General features: G+C 54.1%; 1 protein-coding gene across 1 annotated transcript in view; it reads right to left on the reverse strand.

Moving 5' to 3' along the window:
* The window catches only part of LOC133358697 (hepatic leukemia factor-like), a 60,859-nt gene extending 42,122 nt beyond the window's left edge, over positions 1–18,737 (reverse strand). The window contains exon 1 of the mRNA XM_061577127.1: positions 18,314–18,737. Within this exon, the coding sequence (XP_061433111.1) occupies positions 18,314–18,437 (124 nt within the window). The 5' untranslated portion in view covers positions 18,438–18,737. The remainder of the gene's footprint in view (positions 1–18,313) is intronic.
* Positions 18,738–18,894: the final 157 nt, after the last annotated feature.

Raw genomic sequence — 18,894 nt, forward strand, 5'->3', positions numbered from 1 at the left:
TTGAGAGTGGCACGGGTTTGAGAGTGGCACGGGTTTGAGAGTGGCACGGGTTTGAGAGTGGCACGGGTCGAGAGTGGCACGGGTCAGGAGTGGCACGGGTCGGGAGTGGCACGGTATCCAAGGCCACCACAACCTGTTTTGCGCACGCAACAACATTCGCTCGACCGTGCGCGGCGGGGTTGGAATTCACTCGGCATGCGGTCTATGCGGTCGGACTTGGGACAACGCCGTGCGTGTACCGTGCGTGTGTGTGCGTGTGTGTGCGCGTGTGTGTGCGCGTGTGTGTGTGTGCGCGTGTGTGTGCGTGCACGTATGTGCGTGCGCGTGTGTGTGTGCACGTGTGTGTGTGTGCGCGTGTGTGTGTGCATGTGTGCGCGTGTGTGTGTGCGTTTGCGTGTGTGTATTGTGTGTGCGTGCGTGTGTGTGCGTGCGTGTGTGTGCGTGCGTGTGCGCGTGCGTGTGTGTGCGCGTGTGTGTATTGTGTGTGTGTGTGAGTGTGTGTGTGCGTGCGTGCGTGTGTGTGCGCGTGCGTGTGCGTGCGTGTGTGTGCGTGCATTGTGTGCGCGTGTGTGTGTGTGCGTGTGTGCGTGTGTGTGCGTGCGTGTGTGTGTGCGTGTGCGTGTGTGTATTGTGTGTGTGTGAGTGTGTGTGTGTGTGCGTGTGTGTGCGCGTGCGTGTGTGTGCGTGCGTGTGTGTGCGTGCATTGTGTGCGCGTGTGTGTGTGCGTGCGTGTGCGCGTGCGTGTGTGTGCGTGCGTGTGTGTGCGTGCGTGTGTGTGTATTGTGGTCAACCACGTTATGTATGCCGATGATTTGGTAATAGCTGCTCATTCAGAAGAGGAGTTGGAGGCGCTGCTGCTGAGACTGGAGCGTGCCACTAAGAGGTGGGGCCTTACCATCAGCCCCACCAAAACCAAGCACCTGCCTGGGTATTTTGTACCATCGGACACTCCACCCCCACAACTCCCAATTGGTGATGGGGCAGTTGTGGAGAGAGTGGAGAGTTTCCCATACCTGGGCAGTGTGCTTATGACCGGCTCCAGTCTATCAGCAGAGGTCTCACTCCGAATCAGTCGAGCGGCAATATCTTTTCATCGGTTGCGTAACGCTGTGTGGAAGCTACCTGGTCTGTCGCTCCGCACGAAGCTTCAGGTCTTCTCGGCCACGGTCATTCCCTCCCTTCTCTACGCTTGCGAGACGTGGACCCCCCTGGTGGAGCATCTTCGCCGGTTGGAAACATTTAGGCTGGCCTGCCTACGATCCATCCTGGGTTTAACCAGGCTGGATTGTGTGAGGAGCTCACAAATCCTTGAAAGATCTGGGCAAAGTCCCATCAGTGAGCCCCTCCGGCAGGCAAGGCTGCGTTGGCTGGGTCATGTAGCCCGCATGCCCAGCCACCGCATGCCTAAACAGCTTTTGTTCGGCCGGATCGAGGGGGCTAGACGGGCGCGGCACGGGCTGGAGAAGAGATGGAGTGATGTGGTACAGGAGGACGTGGAGCTGAGTGGACTTGCCGATGACTGGTACCAGCGGTGTCAAGATCGGCCTCAGTGGAGGAGGCTCGTGAAGGACGCTACTGGGCAGTTGGAGGCAGTCGCCCTCCAACAACAACGGAGGGCGGAGGAGCGACGCTCACAACAACGAGCGGAGCGCCGGGTGGCTAAAGCACAGCAAGTTGGCACAGTAGGGGGCACAGGTGGTGCATCAGCCAGTCATCTCGGTCATCTCGGTCAGTCGACCAGTGGCACCTGGGTCTGCCCCGTGACCTCCTGCCAGCGGGCTTTCGACACTTCACGTGGCCTCAAGGTGCACTTGGCCTGGCACAAGCATCGTGGTGACGTCACCGCCACTTAGTGGCGAATGGCGGTTGTTGTTGTGTATTGTGTGCGTACTGTGCGCGCTGCTCGGCAGGCAGCCGCCTCGCGCGGATGCAAACACACAGAGAGATGCATGCAGAGATGTGTGTGTGTGTGTACCGTGTGTACATTGTGTGTGTGTGTACCGTGTGTGCCGTGTGTGTACCGTGTGTCTACACCGTGTGTGTGTACCGTGTGTCTACACCGTGTGTGCTGTGTGTGTATACCGTGTGTTCACACCGTGTGTACCGTGTGTGTATACCGTGTGTGTGTGTACCGTGTGTGTATACCGTGTGTGTGTGTACCGTGTGTGTGCTGTGTGTGTATACGCCGTGTGTGTGTACCGTGTGTGCTGTGTGTGTATACCGTGTGTCTACACCGTGTGTGTGTACCGTGTGTCTACACCGTGTGTGCTGTGTGTGTCTACACCGTGTGTACCATGTGTGCTGTGTGTGCGTACCGTGTGTCTACACCGTGTGTGCTGTGTGTGTCTACACCGTGTGTGCCGTGTGTGCTGTGTGTGCTGTATGTGTCTACACCGTGTGTGCTGTGTGTGTGTACCGTGTGTCTACACCGTGTGTGCTGTGTGTGTCTACACCGTGTGTGCCGTGTGTGCTGTGTGTGCGTACCGTGTGTCTACACCGTGTGTGTATCGTGTGTCTACACCGTGTGTGCTGTGTGTGTGTACCGTGTGTCTACACCGTGTGTGCTGTGTGTGTCTACACCTTGTGTGCCGTGTGTGCTGTGTGTGCGTACCGTGTGTCTACACCGTGTGTGTATCGTGTGTCTACACCGTGTGTGCTGTGTGTGTGTACCGTGTGTCTACACCGTGAGCTGTGTGTGTGTACCGTGTGTCTACGCCGTGTGTACCGTGTGTCTACACCGTGTGTGCTGTGTGTGTGTCTACGCCGTGGTGTGAACCGCGTGCACTGCCCGGCAGGCAGCTCCCTCCTCCTGCAGCGGTCGCTTTGCGAGCTGCATTTTTTTGCAAAGCATCTACTACTCCTCCGACGACGACTACCACTACCGCCGTCGCGTAACGCGAGAGAAACCTGCTCAGTGAAGAGTTGCCGAGTGATGCAGTTGCTGCTGCTTCTGCTGCTGCTGTTTGTAGCGTAGCCCTGCCCATGAGCGTGTGTGCTCAAGCGATAACAGCCTACACACAACCTTCAGCAGCAGCAGGCAGCAGACAGCAAACGCTGTGCAAGTGCAATCAAGGGAGACAATTGCCTCGACAACCACCTCAACAGTTAAAAAATTAACCCGTAAAAACAAAGTTTTTCACTCTAAATCCTTTATATGCGTGGCGGCTAGAGTCCTTTCGTCCTCTGGCTTGAGATGGCTGCCACCTACGGGTCAGATGATTGTCTGCCACCATTAAGCAATTGGTAATTAAATATAATTTATTTTTCCTAAAAAGTGTAAAATTTAGGAAATTTTTTTTCACGAAAATTAATTGTCACGCACAACGAGTCTGTGTGCAAAATGTCAGCTCGATTGGATCACGGGAAGTGGGTTAAAAAACGACCGAAAAATTTGCACGGTCCTAAGCAAGTAAGCGAACTTAATATAAAGGATTTAAAAATGATATTCCTCGCTGCGACAATCGACGTCGGCCATAACGAAGAAGCGGGCAGAGCACACGGGCTGTTGACAAAACAGAACATCGCTTTCCCAAACCGGAAGCTCCCGGGGGCACGGCGGGGTGGGGGGGGAGGCGAAACGTCAGACTTCACGCCAAACTGCACGTGTGTCAAGGCACAACGAGAGAAGGCATGTGGTGGGAAGGGGGGCGGTGGGTCTGGCATCAGCAGCAGCAGCAACAGCGACAGGAGGAACGTGTCCAATGAGCTCCAAAATTCTAGATTTGAAGCTTTCGTGACTGCAAGGATTCATACTCTTAGTTTTTTCGGTAAAGTCACGTGGGTAAAAAATTGAAATGAATAAAAATGTAAATAAATAAAAAAAGCACAATCACGATTTATTCTTTTTTTGTATTAAAATTAACAAAAATAAAATAATAATAAATCACAATCACGATTTTTATTATTTTATTTGTATTCATTTAAATTTATTTTTTTACCTACGGAGCTCCAAAAGTCCACTGGGGGGGGGGGATGGGAAACACCCCCCCCCCCACGTCCTCATCTTTGAACTTGAAACTGCAGAAATGGAAGAATGTCAGAAAATTTCGATGTAAAGCTTCCGTGACTGCAGGGATTCATCTTCTTGGTTCTTTCGGTAAAGTCACGTAGAAGGGAAATAATAAAATAATAAAAATGAAAATAATAAATTTCGATTTAAAGCTTTCGTGAGTGCAGGGATTCATCTTCTTGGTTCTTTCGGTAAAGTCACGTAGAAGGGAAATAATAAACTAATAAAAATAAAACATTACAAAATAATTCTCACGACGTTTCGAATTCTTTTGTTATGTTTTATTTTTTATTACCTTAGCATTTCCCTTCTACGTGACTTTACTGAAAGAACAAAAAAAAATGTCAGAAAATGTTGCCAAAACATCAAAACGTCGCCTTCAAGCCTCGTCTCTCGCAGGAGAGATGACGGCTCTCGGTTTGTGGCAGCCACCTTGGCTCAAGTCGAAGGCGGCACACAAAAATCAACACGCAGGGCAAAGATTCCACCCCACCCTCTCCATATAGCCTGCAACAGTCTGTAGGGGCAAGTGCGGTGGTTGGGTGGCCAGCACCACGCCCGACCACCTTTGTCTCCCCAGTGCTAGCGATGTTTACCACACACGCACCGCACCGGGTACACATTTGAGGCCGAGTCGACCTAGGGGAGTCCCACAACCGATTCGGATAATCGTCACTGGGTGTGGGTGGCCGTGAGCAGGAATCGAACTCGGCTTTGTAGGACAGCATAGCGCTAACCGCGACACACACACTCACATATTGAGACATCAACACGCGTACAAACATGCACGCGGATACAAAGATCCCCCGTGTAGCCTCAGGGGCAAGTGCTGTTAGTAAGCAAGCAGCAGCAGCTACGAAGGGTGGCACTTTGAGGGGTGGCTGGTGGTGGGGTGGGTCTGGGTACCAGCACCACAACACAAAGACAGAGAACCCCCGTGTAGCCTCAACAGACCGTCAGAGGCAAGTGCTATTAGTAAGTAAGTAGCAGCACCTACGAAGGGCTGCACTGTGGAGGGTGGCTGGTGGTGGGGTGGGTCTGGGTGGCCAGCACCACAACACAAAGACAGAGAACCCCCGTGTAGCCTCAACAGACCGTCAGAGGCAAGTGCTATTAGTAAGTAAGCAGCAGCAGCTATGAAGGGTGGCACTTTTGGGGTTAGTAGGGGGGTGTTGGTGGATCTGGGTGGTCACCACCACCACCGCCCACCCACGCACTTGCACTTGAGACTCCGTGCCAAGAAGGATTCGGGGTCGTTCCGACCCGCAAATCAGCATCTCCCCGCCGGTGCCTTCTCTGCACGTGTGGAGGAGTGCGTGAAGCGGTAGTTGCAAGCGGTTAGCGCGCTAGGCTACGAAACCCGGGGCGGCTTACGGAACCAAGTTTGGAGGTCCCACTCATAGCCAACGCTGCTGCCGAACCGGTCCTGGGTGACCGGCTGGGTCGGCTCAGCCTCAAAATGACAATGTGGTTCAGCGTGTAAACATCGCCACTGGGGAGACAAAGGCGGCCGGGCGTGGTGCTGGCCACCCACACTCTGCGTGTGCCGTGCCGGCCTTCATAGGTGCTCGCTAACAGCACTTGCCCCTACAGTCTGTTAAGGCTATACGGGGGATCTTTGTCTTTACCTTTTGTCTACGTCTCTGTGTATGTGCGTGCCAATACCGGTGACGATTATCTGAACCGGTCCTGGGCCTCCCCTAGGTCGACTCAGCATGAAATGAGTACCTGGTGCGGTGTGTAGTAAACATCACCATCACTGGGGAGACAAAGGCGGCCGGGCGTGGTGCTGGCCACCCACCCCCTCGTGTGCCGTGCCGGCAGTCAGATGCGGTCGCTAGCAGCGCTTGCGAAATAGTCTTAAAGGCCATTACGGAGGATCTTTGTCTTTGTGTAAGTGTATGTACGTGTGTCGTGGTTTAGCGGGCACGGGCGGTGCATCTGCCAGTCACCTGAAATCAGTGAAACCCACGGCACCCAGGTCTGTCGCGTAGCCTCAGTCGACACGTCACGTGGCCTCAAAGCGCACCTAGCATGGCACGGGCGCAGTGGTGACGGCCGTTGTTGTTGTTGTTGTTGTGGGCTGTATGGCCTAAAACCACAACAACTTTGTGCACCGTGACTCAATAAACAGGTGTGTTCCCGAGCAGCACTTGCTCCAACAGTCTGCGTAGGCTACCCGGGGGATCTTTGTCTGTGCCCGTGGGTACACAGCAAGCTGGCACAGTGTGGTGGTGTGGGTTGAAGTGCTGGGGACAGATCAAGAACACCTGGGGGGGGGTCTGTCCCGTGCCCTCTTGCCAGCGAGTCTTCGCCACACTTCAAAGCGCACCTAGCCTGGCACAAGCTGCTGGGGGCGATCGATGCCCGTGGGTCGCCACTAAGTGAAGGCGACATCAACACGGCGCCTGTGCCAGGCTAGGTGCACTCGGAGGCCACGTGAAATTGTCGAAGGCTCGCTGACAGGAGGAGGTCACGGGACAGACCCAGCAGGTGCCATGGGGTTGACTGACTGAGATGATCACTGGTAGATGCACCACCAGCTGTACCCCCTACTGTGCCAGGCTAGGTGCAGGAGGTCTCGGGACAGACCCAGGAGGTGCCATGGGTTGGTCGACTGAGATGATCGCTGGTAGATGCACCACCAGCAGTACCCCCCTACTGTGCCAGGCTAGGTGCAGGAGGTCACGGGACAGACCCAGCAGGTGCCATGGGTTGGCTGACTGAGATCACCGCTGGTAGATGCACCACCAGCTGTACCCCCCTACTGTGCCAGGCTATGTGCAGGAGGTCACGGGACAGACCCAGCAGGTGCCATGGGTTGGCCGACTGAGATGACCGGTAGATACACCACCACCAGCTGTACCCCCCTACTGTACTCACTATCAAGCGATCACACACACGCACGCGTGTACTGATAAAAACAGATGCAATAACAAAGACAAAGATCCCCCGTGTAGCCTTAAAAGACCGTAGGGACAAGTGCTGTCAGCGAGGACCTATGAAGGCCGGCACGATAAACACACACGCACGCAGCAACAACAACAACAACACGTGCACAGATACACAACGAAGAAAAATATCCCCCGGATAGCCTCAACAGGCTGTTGGGGCAAGTGCTGTTTAATATGGATCATAATTAATTCACTAACGAGTTGAGACATCGTGGTGGGGCCGGCTAGAGGGGGAGAGAATTAGCCCGACTAAGATCGAGTGGATCTTCTGTGGTTAATTGATCAGAACCGGTCCCTTGGGGCATCTGCCCCCACCTGCCCGCGAGGTCGATTCGGCCGAAAGAGAGAGACAAAGGCGGCCGGTACATTGTTGCCAACAACACCCCCCTTAGTGCGCTCAACAGCACTTGCCCCAAAGAGTTTGAAGGCTATACTGGTCAACAACAAAAAACATTTTTTTCTGGCCTGGATTTTGCAGCTGTTCTAGACTAATTTCAGGGTGCTGATTCCAAATCTGATCTCAGATTTGCTCTATCACATCTCATTTTTATGCTATCGGCATACCCCATTTTCATTGATTTTACCCGAAATTAACTCTGTCACTTATGATTGCAAGTTGTTGCGAGTCAGTGATGATTGCTTTAGTGTTAAAATATGGTGCTGTATTTTAGCATAGTGCGTTAATAATATAATTTCATGTAGATATCCACATTTATTTACTATTTTTCTTCTGCAGTTTTTATTGAAAATGCAATATTTGACATCTCAAAAACCTGATGAGATAGACAAAAACTGATGCCAGATTTGGAATCAGCACCCCAAAATTACCTTAAAAACCGTTGGAATACCTTATGCCAGAAAAAGTGTGTTGACCAGTGTAATTCACTAATAGGAGAGACATCGTGATGGGGGAGGAGGGGGGTACAGGAGGATAATTATACGAAGTAACTAGGACCGAATGGATTTGTGTGCCTAGTTACCGAGAGGGCGCGTACATGCGCGTGCGTGACAGTGGGGAGCGGTGGTGCAACGGTTAGCACTACGCTACACTACCAACCCGATTCGCGCTCACGGTCAACGCCGGTGACGATTATCCGAACCGGTCATGGGTCTCGAATGAGGTCCACGCGTGCGGTGGGTGCATAAGCACATCGCCACTCGGGGGAGACAAAGGCGGTCGGGCGTGGTACTGTCCAACCAGCCCCCCCCCCCACCCACCCCCACCCTCGTGTGCCGTGCCGGCCTTCAGACAGAAATTTTGATTCTATTTGCGATTATATTTTTTAAAGGGAAGCTTCAGTTCAATATCTACTGTGTAATAGATTTAAAACACGTGACGGAGCGTTACCACGTGATACCATCAAACATATGAACTGCTCGATATATTCTAATGCAAGTGTAGAGGTGTAATTGCGCATGTCTACGAATGTTGAGGTGTGATTATGCATGGCCACGGATGGCCAACAAACACAAGGGGCGGGGTTACGGCCGTACACAAGGGTGGCGCTCGCACCGACGTCCGCATGTGTATCCCCCACGGGCCCCCCCTTGGGGGCAAGTCCTATAAAAGGTGATGAGCCGAAAGGCTCGGGAGTCGGGACTCAGCTTTAACCAGAGAAGAACGAAGACCTGCTAGTATAGGCCCCGGAGCTCCCCTGGCTCGCTGTCCTTCTAAGGGCCGACCAGGGCAAGTCGGTGGCGTGGCCCCGAGAGCCCAGACGAAGCTGGTCTGGTGACTCAGGGAGCCGGGATCCCAGCTTAACCAAGCTGGGACAGATAGCCTCCCCTAGTCCCGTAGTGGAGGAGTTGGTATAGGTTAGAGGGGTTAGCTGTCGAGAAATCCCTGTAGCCAAGTGACCTGTAATAACTGTGTTGGTGTAATAAATAAGTGTGCCTCCGATTCTGTCGTCAAGCCTCCATATATACTTACTACATCTGGTGTCAGAAGTAAAACGTCCAACGATGGACACACGAGGGACGACACGTACCAGGGAGTCGGAGATGGAAGACGCCGGGGCCGAATCACCACCAGAGATGGCCGGGGTCGAATCGGAGCAGCCAGGGCCGAGTACGCCCGCGCCGCTACGACAGGAGGAGGGGGATGCGTCGGCCGAAGGACTCCGGCTGGCCCACTCCCGCCTGGCGGACCTGCTCTACGCCGCGGCCGCCGCGTTGGAGGAGATCACGCGGCTGGGGGCTGGAGGAGCAGCGCGGGTCGACGACGGCAGCCGGCGCGGGGCGACGGTTCCCGCCACCCCGACGCGGCTCGCGGTCAAATTTCCCGCCATCTCTACAGTACGAGCGGTGGGCGGGGCCGGCCCGCGTCACGTGTCTGCTGACCGCCAAGCACAAGCCGTGACGTCATCAACGCCGGCCGGCGCGTCAACATCGGAGCGACCGGCGATGCCATGCTCACGGCCCGCCCACACTGTATCATCGGCGGGGAGCGACGGAGAGCGTTCTGCAGCCACGGACGCCGCCTTACAGCAGCGTCTGCCGCCTCTTAAAGAATTCATCGGCGCTGACGGAGACTGGGGCGGTTTCAAGAGGCGGTTCATCGCTCATCAAGAGATGGCGAACTGGTCGGACGCCGAGGCTCTACGCGCGCTGCCAGCGATGCTGGACAACGACGCCCTGGCTACCCTCACCTCGGCGCCGAGGGAAAAGCGCGCCACTCTACACCTGGCGTTGCAGCTGCTGTCAGCCGTCTATGGGCCGCCTTCGGACTGCAGGCAGCTGTTCCACGATCGGCATCGGGGCGCCAACGAATCGCCCCTGGCCTTCCGGACGGCTCTCCTGGCCCTGGCGAAGGCTGCTTTTCCACGGATGGACGAGGAAGGAGTGGATGCCATGGTGGCTGAGAAGCTGCTGCTACTCGCTGATGAGCTGGACGTCAACGTCCTGGCTCAAGACGACGCAGAGATGTCGTCCCTGCTGGTCGCGCGCCACATCCACGGGGGCTTGCGGTCCCTTCGTCGAAAGGCGGCAAAGGGGGCGGCCAGCCATGCCATGGCGGCTACCGCCCTCCCATCGGAGGAGGTCTGCGGGGTGGAGCGGCGAGGGGAATGGAGAGCGGCGGCACCACAGGCTCGGAATGGACCGAGCCGCCAGGAGCAGCCCAGGACATCGGGGGCGCTCACACGCTGCTACAACTGTGGCCTGCAAGGCCACGTTGCGTCAGGATGCCGGGCTCCCCGTCAGCGCGGGGCGACACCTCGTCAGGACGCCACGCCGTCTCCTCCCAAGCTCCAGCAGAGAAATACGGCGAGTCGCGGCACCTCACACGTTTGGCCCACGCACACATCCGACACACACTCACGCGCTCAACTAAACAGGGCTCCAAATTCCCCATCCGTCGCGCGCGATTGTTCGGTAATGCAGCGAGCGCTCCAACCGGGTCAGTGGTCGGAGCTCGCCCATCGTGTCGTTGCTGCGTCGGCGGGATCATCGGTCGTGGTCGGTCACATTGATGGGGTAGAGGTGCGGATTTTAATTGACACAGGGGCATCGGCGACCATTATATCTGATTTAATTTATAACATCCTTCCCGTTCAAAGTCGTCCCTTGCTCCCTGTTGACGTGCCGTGCTATGCCGCTAACGGGGGCTCGCTGGGCATTATTGGCCAAATCCGCGCCACTATCTGCATTGGGGACATTAAATTATCCGGGCCTGTTTTGGTTTCCTCCTCACTCGCGGTCCCGTGCCTGTTGGGGACGGATTTTCTGGCCAAAATGCCCATCCGTATCCTTATTGACCAGGGGTGCATTGAGCTCCCATCGGGCCGACGCGTTACATTTTTGTCTTCCCCCACCACGGAGCGTCGGGCGTTTGCCACCGTGCAGGCGCTCGTCACTAAAACGGTGCGCGTGCCTCCGGGGGCTCAGATGCTCGTCCCTCTTAGGTTGCGTCGGCCGTTTGATGAAGGGGTTGCGGATCGGGGGGTCTTGTTGGGTCCATCTTGGGCCGGGGTCAATGGACCCGATTTGCTCGCGGCTCAGACCATGGTGAGAGGGGATGGGGACCCCTTCATTGCAGTCCTTAATGTGGGATCGCGAACGGCCGTGGTTCCTCAAGGGACCGTGCTTGCACACGCAACGCCGGTGCCCTATGAGGAACCACTCGTGGGTCAGGTATCCACCGATCCTCCGTCGCGACCACATTCGGACTGTGATGACGGATGGCTGGATGCGCTTTGCGCGGGTTCGGTGGACCTGTCCGACTCGCAGCGCGAGCAGCTGCGAGTTCTCCTGAGCGAATTTGCTGACGTTTTTAGTCAACACAAATTTGATATTGGTTGTACTAAATTGCTGCGACACCATATTGACACGGGTGACAGCGCGCCAATCCGCCAAAATCCCTTTCGGTTGAGTCCCGCCGAAAAGATCATGTCAAATCGGCTGTTGATGACATGCTAGCCGCCGATATCATTTCCCCTTCCAACAGCCCGTGGGGCGCGCCGATCGTTTTGGTGAAAAAACATGACGGCTCACTGAGATTTTGTGTCGACTTTCGGCGTCTCAACAAAATCTCTGTGGCAGATGCGTACCCGCTTCCTCGGATGGATGAGTCGCTCGACGCCTTGGCCGGTGCGCGATTCTTTTCCACCCTCGATTTGCTATCAGGATTCTGGCAGCTTCCTCTGGATGACGAATCGAAACCTAAGACTGCTTTTCGTACACCGCAAGGTCTCTTCCAATTTAACCGCTTGCCGATGGGTTTACATTCTGCGCCGGCAACTTTTCAGCGGTTAATGGAATTGGTCTTGGCAGGTTTGCAATGGGATTCGTGTTTGATTTACTTAGACGATGTCATCGTCTTTAGCAAATCCTTCGAGGAACACCTCCAGAGGTTGCGTGCTGTTTTTCTCAAAATGCGGGCTGCCAATTTGAAATTTAAACCACAGAAGTGCCATTTACTCCGCGAATCGGTGCGATATTTGGGTCACATTGTTGGGCGCTCGGGGATATCCACTGATCCCACCAAAACGGAATGCGTCAGCTCCTGGCCGACTCCCACCTCTGTGGGAGAGGTCAGGAGTTTCATTGGGTTCGCGTCGTATTATCGGCGATTTGTGGCTGACTTCGCTACGATTGCGAAACCATTGCATGCCTTGACGTCCAAGGGAGTCAGGTTTCATTGGGGGCCGCAGGAGGAGGCTTCTTTTCGCGCCCTCCGGAATGCTTTGGTGGGGGCTCCGCCGTTGAATTACCCGGATTTTTCACAACCCTTCTTGCTCGATACAGATGCAAGTAACACGGGCATCGGGGGCGTGCTGTCCCAGCTCATTGGGGGCGTAGAGCATTTGGTGGCTTACGGTAGTCGGGTACTGTCTCCAGCCGAACAGCGGTACTGCGTTACCCGTCGGGAATTATTGGCGATTGTTTATTTCATTCAGCAGTACCGCCCGTATCTGTACGGTCGGCGGTTCACCGTCCGTACAGATCATGCGGCCCTACAATACGCCCTGCGGGTTCAACAACCATCGGGCCAGTTGTCTCGATGGTTGGAGATTCTCCAAGACTATGACTTTGTCACCACATATCGTAAGGGTCTCCGCCACACGAACGCTGACGCCCTGTCGCGATTGCCACCCACTTCGGAGTGCGCGTGCCTCTTGGGTTCGGGGCGTTGTAGGTCTCCGAACGTCACCACCGATTCGGTCCTCGTGGCCGCTGCCGATGCGCCTTCGGTTTCGGGTCCTATCGAGCAAGAAGGGAGGGATTCGTTGCTGGGGTTGTCGGTCGCGGAATGGGGTCGCCTCCAAATGGAGGACACCTCCCTCCTCGCTCTGCGCCGTCGCGCCGGGGGGGTTGGCCAGGGGGTGGAAAACGTTGACTCGTGGGGGTTGTTCCAGGGACTTTTAATGCACTGGGATGGTAAAACCCGGCGCCAGCGGCTCGTGGTGCCTGCTGCTTTAAGGGGTAAGGTGGTATGGGCTGTTCATGAGCGGCTTCTGCACTTGGGGGTTCATAAGACCTTTGCCACGCTCCAGCTAGATTTCTTCTGGCCGGGCATGGAAAAGGACGTGGGGGATCTCTTGGGGTCATGCACGCAATGCGCGCAGAGGAAGCCACCTGCTAGTGGGTCCAACCCTCCGCTGCAGTCCATAAAAGTTTCCCGGGTTAACGAGCTCGTCGCTCTGGACATACTTGGCCCATTTCCCGCTACACCCAGGGGCAATAGGTATTTACTAACGGGGGTTGAATACTTCACGAGATGGCCTATGGCCTGGCCCCTGGCGAACCAGTCGGCAGCAGCCATCGCGGAGGCCTTTGTCCAGGGCTATGTCCTCGACAAGGGTGCTCCGGAACGGCTGCTTACTGACCAGGGTAGGAATTTTTCTGGTAAACTCCTACGTGAGGTGTGCGACCTCTTGGGTACGGAGAAGGTTCGGACCTCTCCGTATCACCCACAAACTGACGGGATGGTGGAACGGCTGCATCGGACCATCACGTCCATGCTGTCCCAGCAGGTGTCGGTATCCCAGACGGATTGGGACCTCCGCATAGCCGGTGTGTTGCAGGCCTACAGAATGGCTCCCCATGCGGCCACCGGATTTTCCCCTTTCTTTTTAATGTATGGGCGCGAAGTTAACCCCCCTGTGGCGACCCAGCTGAAGCTCTCGGCGCTCCAGGCGAAGTCTAATTTGTCCGAACACGTTAAATTTAACATCGCTCAATTGTCTGAGGCGCGGGAAGCGGCCGTGCAAAATTCTGAACTCCGCCAGAAGGCGAACGAGAGGCTTCGGTTGGGGCGGGTGCAGGTGGTCAAATGGGAACCAGGGGACAGGGCGTGGTTGCACTGTCCTCAGGTGCCGCTGGCAACCTCGTCGAAATTGGTACGGCCGTGGCGGGGGCCAGTGGAGGTCGTGCAGGTTTTGCGGCCGCAATGTGTTCGCGTCAAATGGGGGAGGCGCCGGTGGTATGTGCACCCCTCAAGGTTAAAACCATTCGTCACGCCGCCCCGGGGTTCACACACACACACGCATGGCCAAACGTGTGAGGGTGTCGCCGACTCCCCGTCGTCGCTGCACTCGCCTAACCTGACGCCAACTGTTCCGTCCCCAGGTGAAACAGGAGTGACGGGCCCACGCCCACCAACCCCTCCCGGAGGGGTCGGGGGTCACTCGGCAGCGAAGCCTGACCCTCTTGCACCCGGACCGTCAACAACCGTCACTGAGCGTGCCGGGACGGGCCCTTGTGACGGACCCGCCGCGAGAACGCGCGCCAAAACACGCAGACTTTTGTGAGGTCGGCCGTTGGGGGGCCTTGCGGACAAAAGGGGAGGGGTGTTGTGAGGTCGGCCGTTGGGGGGCCTTGCGGACAATGGGAAAGGTGGCGTCCGGAGTGTATATATATGTTGGTTTTGGGGTGTTATCCGGGGAGGGTGCGTCGGGTTATTTTTTTTTCTCTCTCTCTCTCTTCCTCTCGTTGTTCTTGTTGAAGTTTTCTTGTTCTTGTTAAAAATTACGCGAGGCACACACACGGGGTTTTTGTGAGGGATGCACCTTTATTCGAATTTTTTTTGCAGCCGGGGACGGCTGCGAGCTGTACAGGGGGGGGGGTGATGTAGAGGTGTAATTGCGCATGTCTACGAATGTTGAGGTGTGATTATGCATGGCCACGGATGGCCAACAAACACAAGGGGCGGGGTTACGGCCGTACACAAGGGTGGCGCTCGCACCGACGTCCGCATGTGTATCCCCCACGGGCCCCCCCTTGGGGGCAAGTCCTATAAAAGGTGATGAGCCGAAAGGCTCGGGAGTCGGGACTCAGCTTTAACCAGAGAAGAACGAAGACCTGCTAGTATAGGCCCCGGAGCTCCCCTGGCTCGCTGTCCTTCTAAGGGCCGACCAGGGCAAGTCGGTGGCGTGGCCCCGAGAGCCCAGACGAAGCTGGTCTGGTGACTCAGGGAGCCGGGATCCCAGCTTAACCAAGCTGGGACAGATAGCCTCCCCTAGTCCCGTAGTGGAGGAGTTGGTATAGGTTAGAGGGGTTAGCTGTCGAGAAATCCCTGTAGCCAAGTGACCTGTAATAACTGTGTTGGTGTAATAAATAAGTGTGCCTCCGATCCTGTCGTCAAGCCTCCATATATACTTACTACACAAGGATGAGAACTTAAAATACGCGAATTGCTTCCAACATGTATTTATAAAAATGCTTTAATTCAAATGGAGCAATCAAACGTAGAACAATTGTTAAGTTAAATAAATAAAGTTATTATTATTATTAAGAATAAAACAATTCCAATAAGTAATAGGACTTTTTCAAATCGCAACAACAATAATCGCAGCCTTTGCGATTGGCCAATCGATTTCTATTTGAAATCGATTCATCGTTCAGTCCTATTGTGGGGAGGGGAGATCTTTGTCTTTGACGGTGGCAAATCCGATGCAACGCCAACGCTCCGATACAGTCTATAATACGCACTCTCTCTATATATATAAAGATCCCCCGTACAGCCTTAACAGACTGTAGGGGCAAGTGCTGTTAGCGAGCACCTATGAAGGCCGGCACGGCACACGAGGGGGTGGGGTGGCCAACACCACGCCCGGCCGCCTTTGTCTCCCTAGTGGCAATGTTTACACATCGCACCATGTACTAATTTGAAGCTGAGTCGCCCTAGGGGAGGCCCGGGACCGGTTCAAATAATCGTCACCGGTGTTGTCCGTGAGCGGGAATCGAACCCGGTTCGCCGGGTTCATAGCGCAGCGCGCTAACCGCTGCACCACCGCTCCCCTCTATACACACACATACACACACTGCGCGCATCACATCGCAAGCAAGTAGCTAAATATACTTAGAATCCGCTTGCACACAAAACCGCAATCCCACGCCCACCAAGGCATTGGGAGCCCAGCGGCATTTTTTTCCTTCGCAACCAACCCCAAACCCAAATGAACCAACACTCCGTCGGACTTTTAAATGAATTGCATGCGTGCGCGCTCTGTGCATTTGGAACGCATCTTTCTTTCGCCCCGTCATCCGATGCCACCGAAGCATTCACCGTTACCGTTTGCTCGAGACTCAGCATTGAAGCCAGCGGTGGATTGAACAGGACGACGTAGTTTGGAGCAGAGGTCGCAACCAGGTACCCGATACCCGTACCCTACCCGATACCCGGCTACCCGTACCCGGCCCGGGTACGGATATCCGTTTGCGACCCTGGTGCGGCCCGGTACGGGTACGGGTAGGCCGTGAGTCACTGGTGAGTAACTGTTTGTCACTAATTTCCCAACGTCTTGTCTCTTCTCACAATTCAAGTTCATGAATCAACCCACCCGCGCCTGCAACTTGGCTTCATCCCAGAGGTCGCAATCAGGTACCCGATACCCGTACCCTACCCGATACCCGGCCGGGTACGGGTATGGCCGGGTACGGGTAAGGAATCAAAACCCGTTTGCGACCTCTGGTTTGGAGCGAGCCATGCCCCCCGGAGCTCACTCTTCGCCTGTCACAGATTCTTGATGTATGGGCGTTTCAAAAAAAGAAAAAAATGTGAACCACAAGAAATGCGCGGTGCCTCCTGGGGGCTCTGGGAGAACACCTGGAAAAGATTCCAGGTACGCGTTGACGATGATCACGTGGGAGAGAGAGACTCTTTGAAGCTATTAACATTGGCTACAATGTATTCATTATTATCCGTTATATGCTTGGTTCTTTCGGTAAAGTATTATCCGTTCTTATTAAAAACGATAATCGGGTACAAGTGTTAAAGCATGATTTTGTTTGCATTCTGACCACAAGTATTGCGGTTAAAGGCAGACATGATAATTCCTTGTCAAAGGCTTCAGTTTGGCGTTTTAACATCTTAACACAGCTGTTTTGTTGCCAGAAAAAAGGGGAAAACCCCTATCATCATGTAAGTGTTAACTTGTTTTTTAAATCACCCTGTAAAGGTCTGCGGTCGAGATTGTGTTTCTGCGTGGATGGGTCTCTAAATCTATGGGACTCTGTGAGTGCGCGGGTCTCTTTTCACGCAGTTATTGGCTATGCGCGTCAAGTCTGTGTGTCTGCCGTGTGATGCATGGGTCTCGTTCTGTGCAAGTCTGTGCGGTTCTTTATAGGGCGAGATGTTGACTACCTCGCCTGGTATACAGGAGGTCGTGGGTTCGATCCTGACCCTGACGCCTGCTGCTGTATATTTGGAGTTTGCGTGTCTCTCTCTCTCATCATCATCACGGTGGCTAGGTGATGTTAACTACCTCGCTTGGTATACAGAAAGTAGTGGGTTCGATCCCGACACTGACGCCTGCTGCTGTATATTTGGAGTTTGCGTGTCTCTCTCTCTCATCATCATCATCACGGTGGCTATGAGATGTTAACTACCTCGCCTGGTGTACAGGAGGTCGTGGGTTCGATCTCGACCCTAACGCCTGCTGCTGTATATTTGGAGTTTGCGTGTCTCTCTCTCTGTCATCATCATCACGGTGGCTAGGAGATGTTAACTACCTCGTCTTGTGTACAGGAGGTCGTGGGTTCGATCTCGACCCTGACGACAGCTTTCTTTTGAGCCTCGTCTCAAACGGTGTTAGACCAGAGGCCGCCAAAAGGTTCAAAAGAAAGCTGTCTCTGGTGTGGACCAATCAGTTTTAAGGACAATGCAAATATTATCAGAGTGTGTTTTTGTTTACGTTCTGACCACAAGCATTGTGTTTAATGCAGACATGATTCCTTGTAAAAGGTTTCAGTTTGGCGTCTTAACATCTTAACACAACTGTTTTGTTGCCAGAAAAAAAGGGGGGAAATCTATTCTCAAAAAATATCTAGTTTTTAGTTTGAATGTTTATACTAGTGCAAGTATACGGATCTGTAGAACTGTGTTTTTTTTTCACTCAAAAAAAAAACATGCCCACTTTTCCTCTTGTACAACGTCCAAAGAAGCTATCGCAATTCACACTGTATACGCAATCCGATAAACGCACGTCGGATTACAGTACATTCATCATTTATCGATTGGTAAACACGACAATAAAAAAAAGAATTTTTTTTATTTCACCCCTAGGTAGGATTCGAACCTCCAACCTCCGCATTCGCGGGCGCGCGCCCTCACCACTCGGCCACGGAGCTCGCGCCAGACCCCCCTCACTACTCCCCCCCCTAGAAATCCGATGAACTATAAAGCTCTTTTCACCAGACGTAAAAACGTTACAACGGATACAAAAACAGGACAGGGGGTGCAAAGTATCTAGATAAACAAATAAAAAATTAAAAAACGTGTAAATATACACACACACAAAAAACAAAACTATATATAAAAAAAAATCTTACCAGCTCAAGCCGACTGCAACTATTCAATTATTTTTGTGCGAAGGGCCCCCCACCACCCCCCCCAAACTCCCGTTCTCACCAGAGTCGGCTCCAGGCTTGAGGCTGAGCGGATTTTCCAGCAGGGACTTGAGAACGCTGTTCATGCCCACGAAGTTGGGGCCGGGTTGCTTGGAGGGCGGAGGAGGAGGAGAAGGAGACGACATCTTTCGCGTTGTGGCTCGCGAATGGTGGTTGTTGTTGTTGTTGTTTACAGTCGAAACGCTTTAATGTATTATTCAAAAAGCCGGCTGTCACTCAACGTGAATTGATAATTGTGTTGTTGTTGTTTTGATATATTAATAGCGATGCCAAATGCGTGCGTTGCGTATGTGACTGTGTATATATATTTTTTGTTGTTGTTGTTGTTGGGTTCGTATTAAAAATAATGAAATTCGCTTTAACAAAAACACAGAGGACAAAAATCGCTCAGCGGCCGAACGATGCGCGCCACTTCACGGCAAGACTTCTTCCTGTGTGCGAGCGTCGCGTGAGGCGGAACCTTTTATACGCGGCGCGCGCTGAGGGGCGTGGCCTGTCGTGGGTGGGCGTGGCCTATGCAAATGAGTGGGCGGGGCTTAGCAGCAGTGCTGTGAGGAAGGGGGAGGGGCTGTCGTATGTGGG

This window comes from Lethenteron reissneri, chromosome 63 (genome assembly GCF_015708825.2).
Source record: "Lethenteron reissneri isolate LAM-NWPU_2019-01 chromosome 63, ASM1570882v1, whole genome shotgun sequence".
Classification (NCBI taxonomy): domain Eukaryota; kingdom Metazoa; phylum Chordata; class Hyperoartia; order Petromyzontiformes; family Petromyzontidae; genus Lethenteron; species Lethenteron reissneri.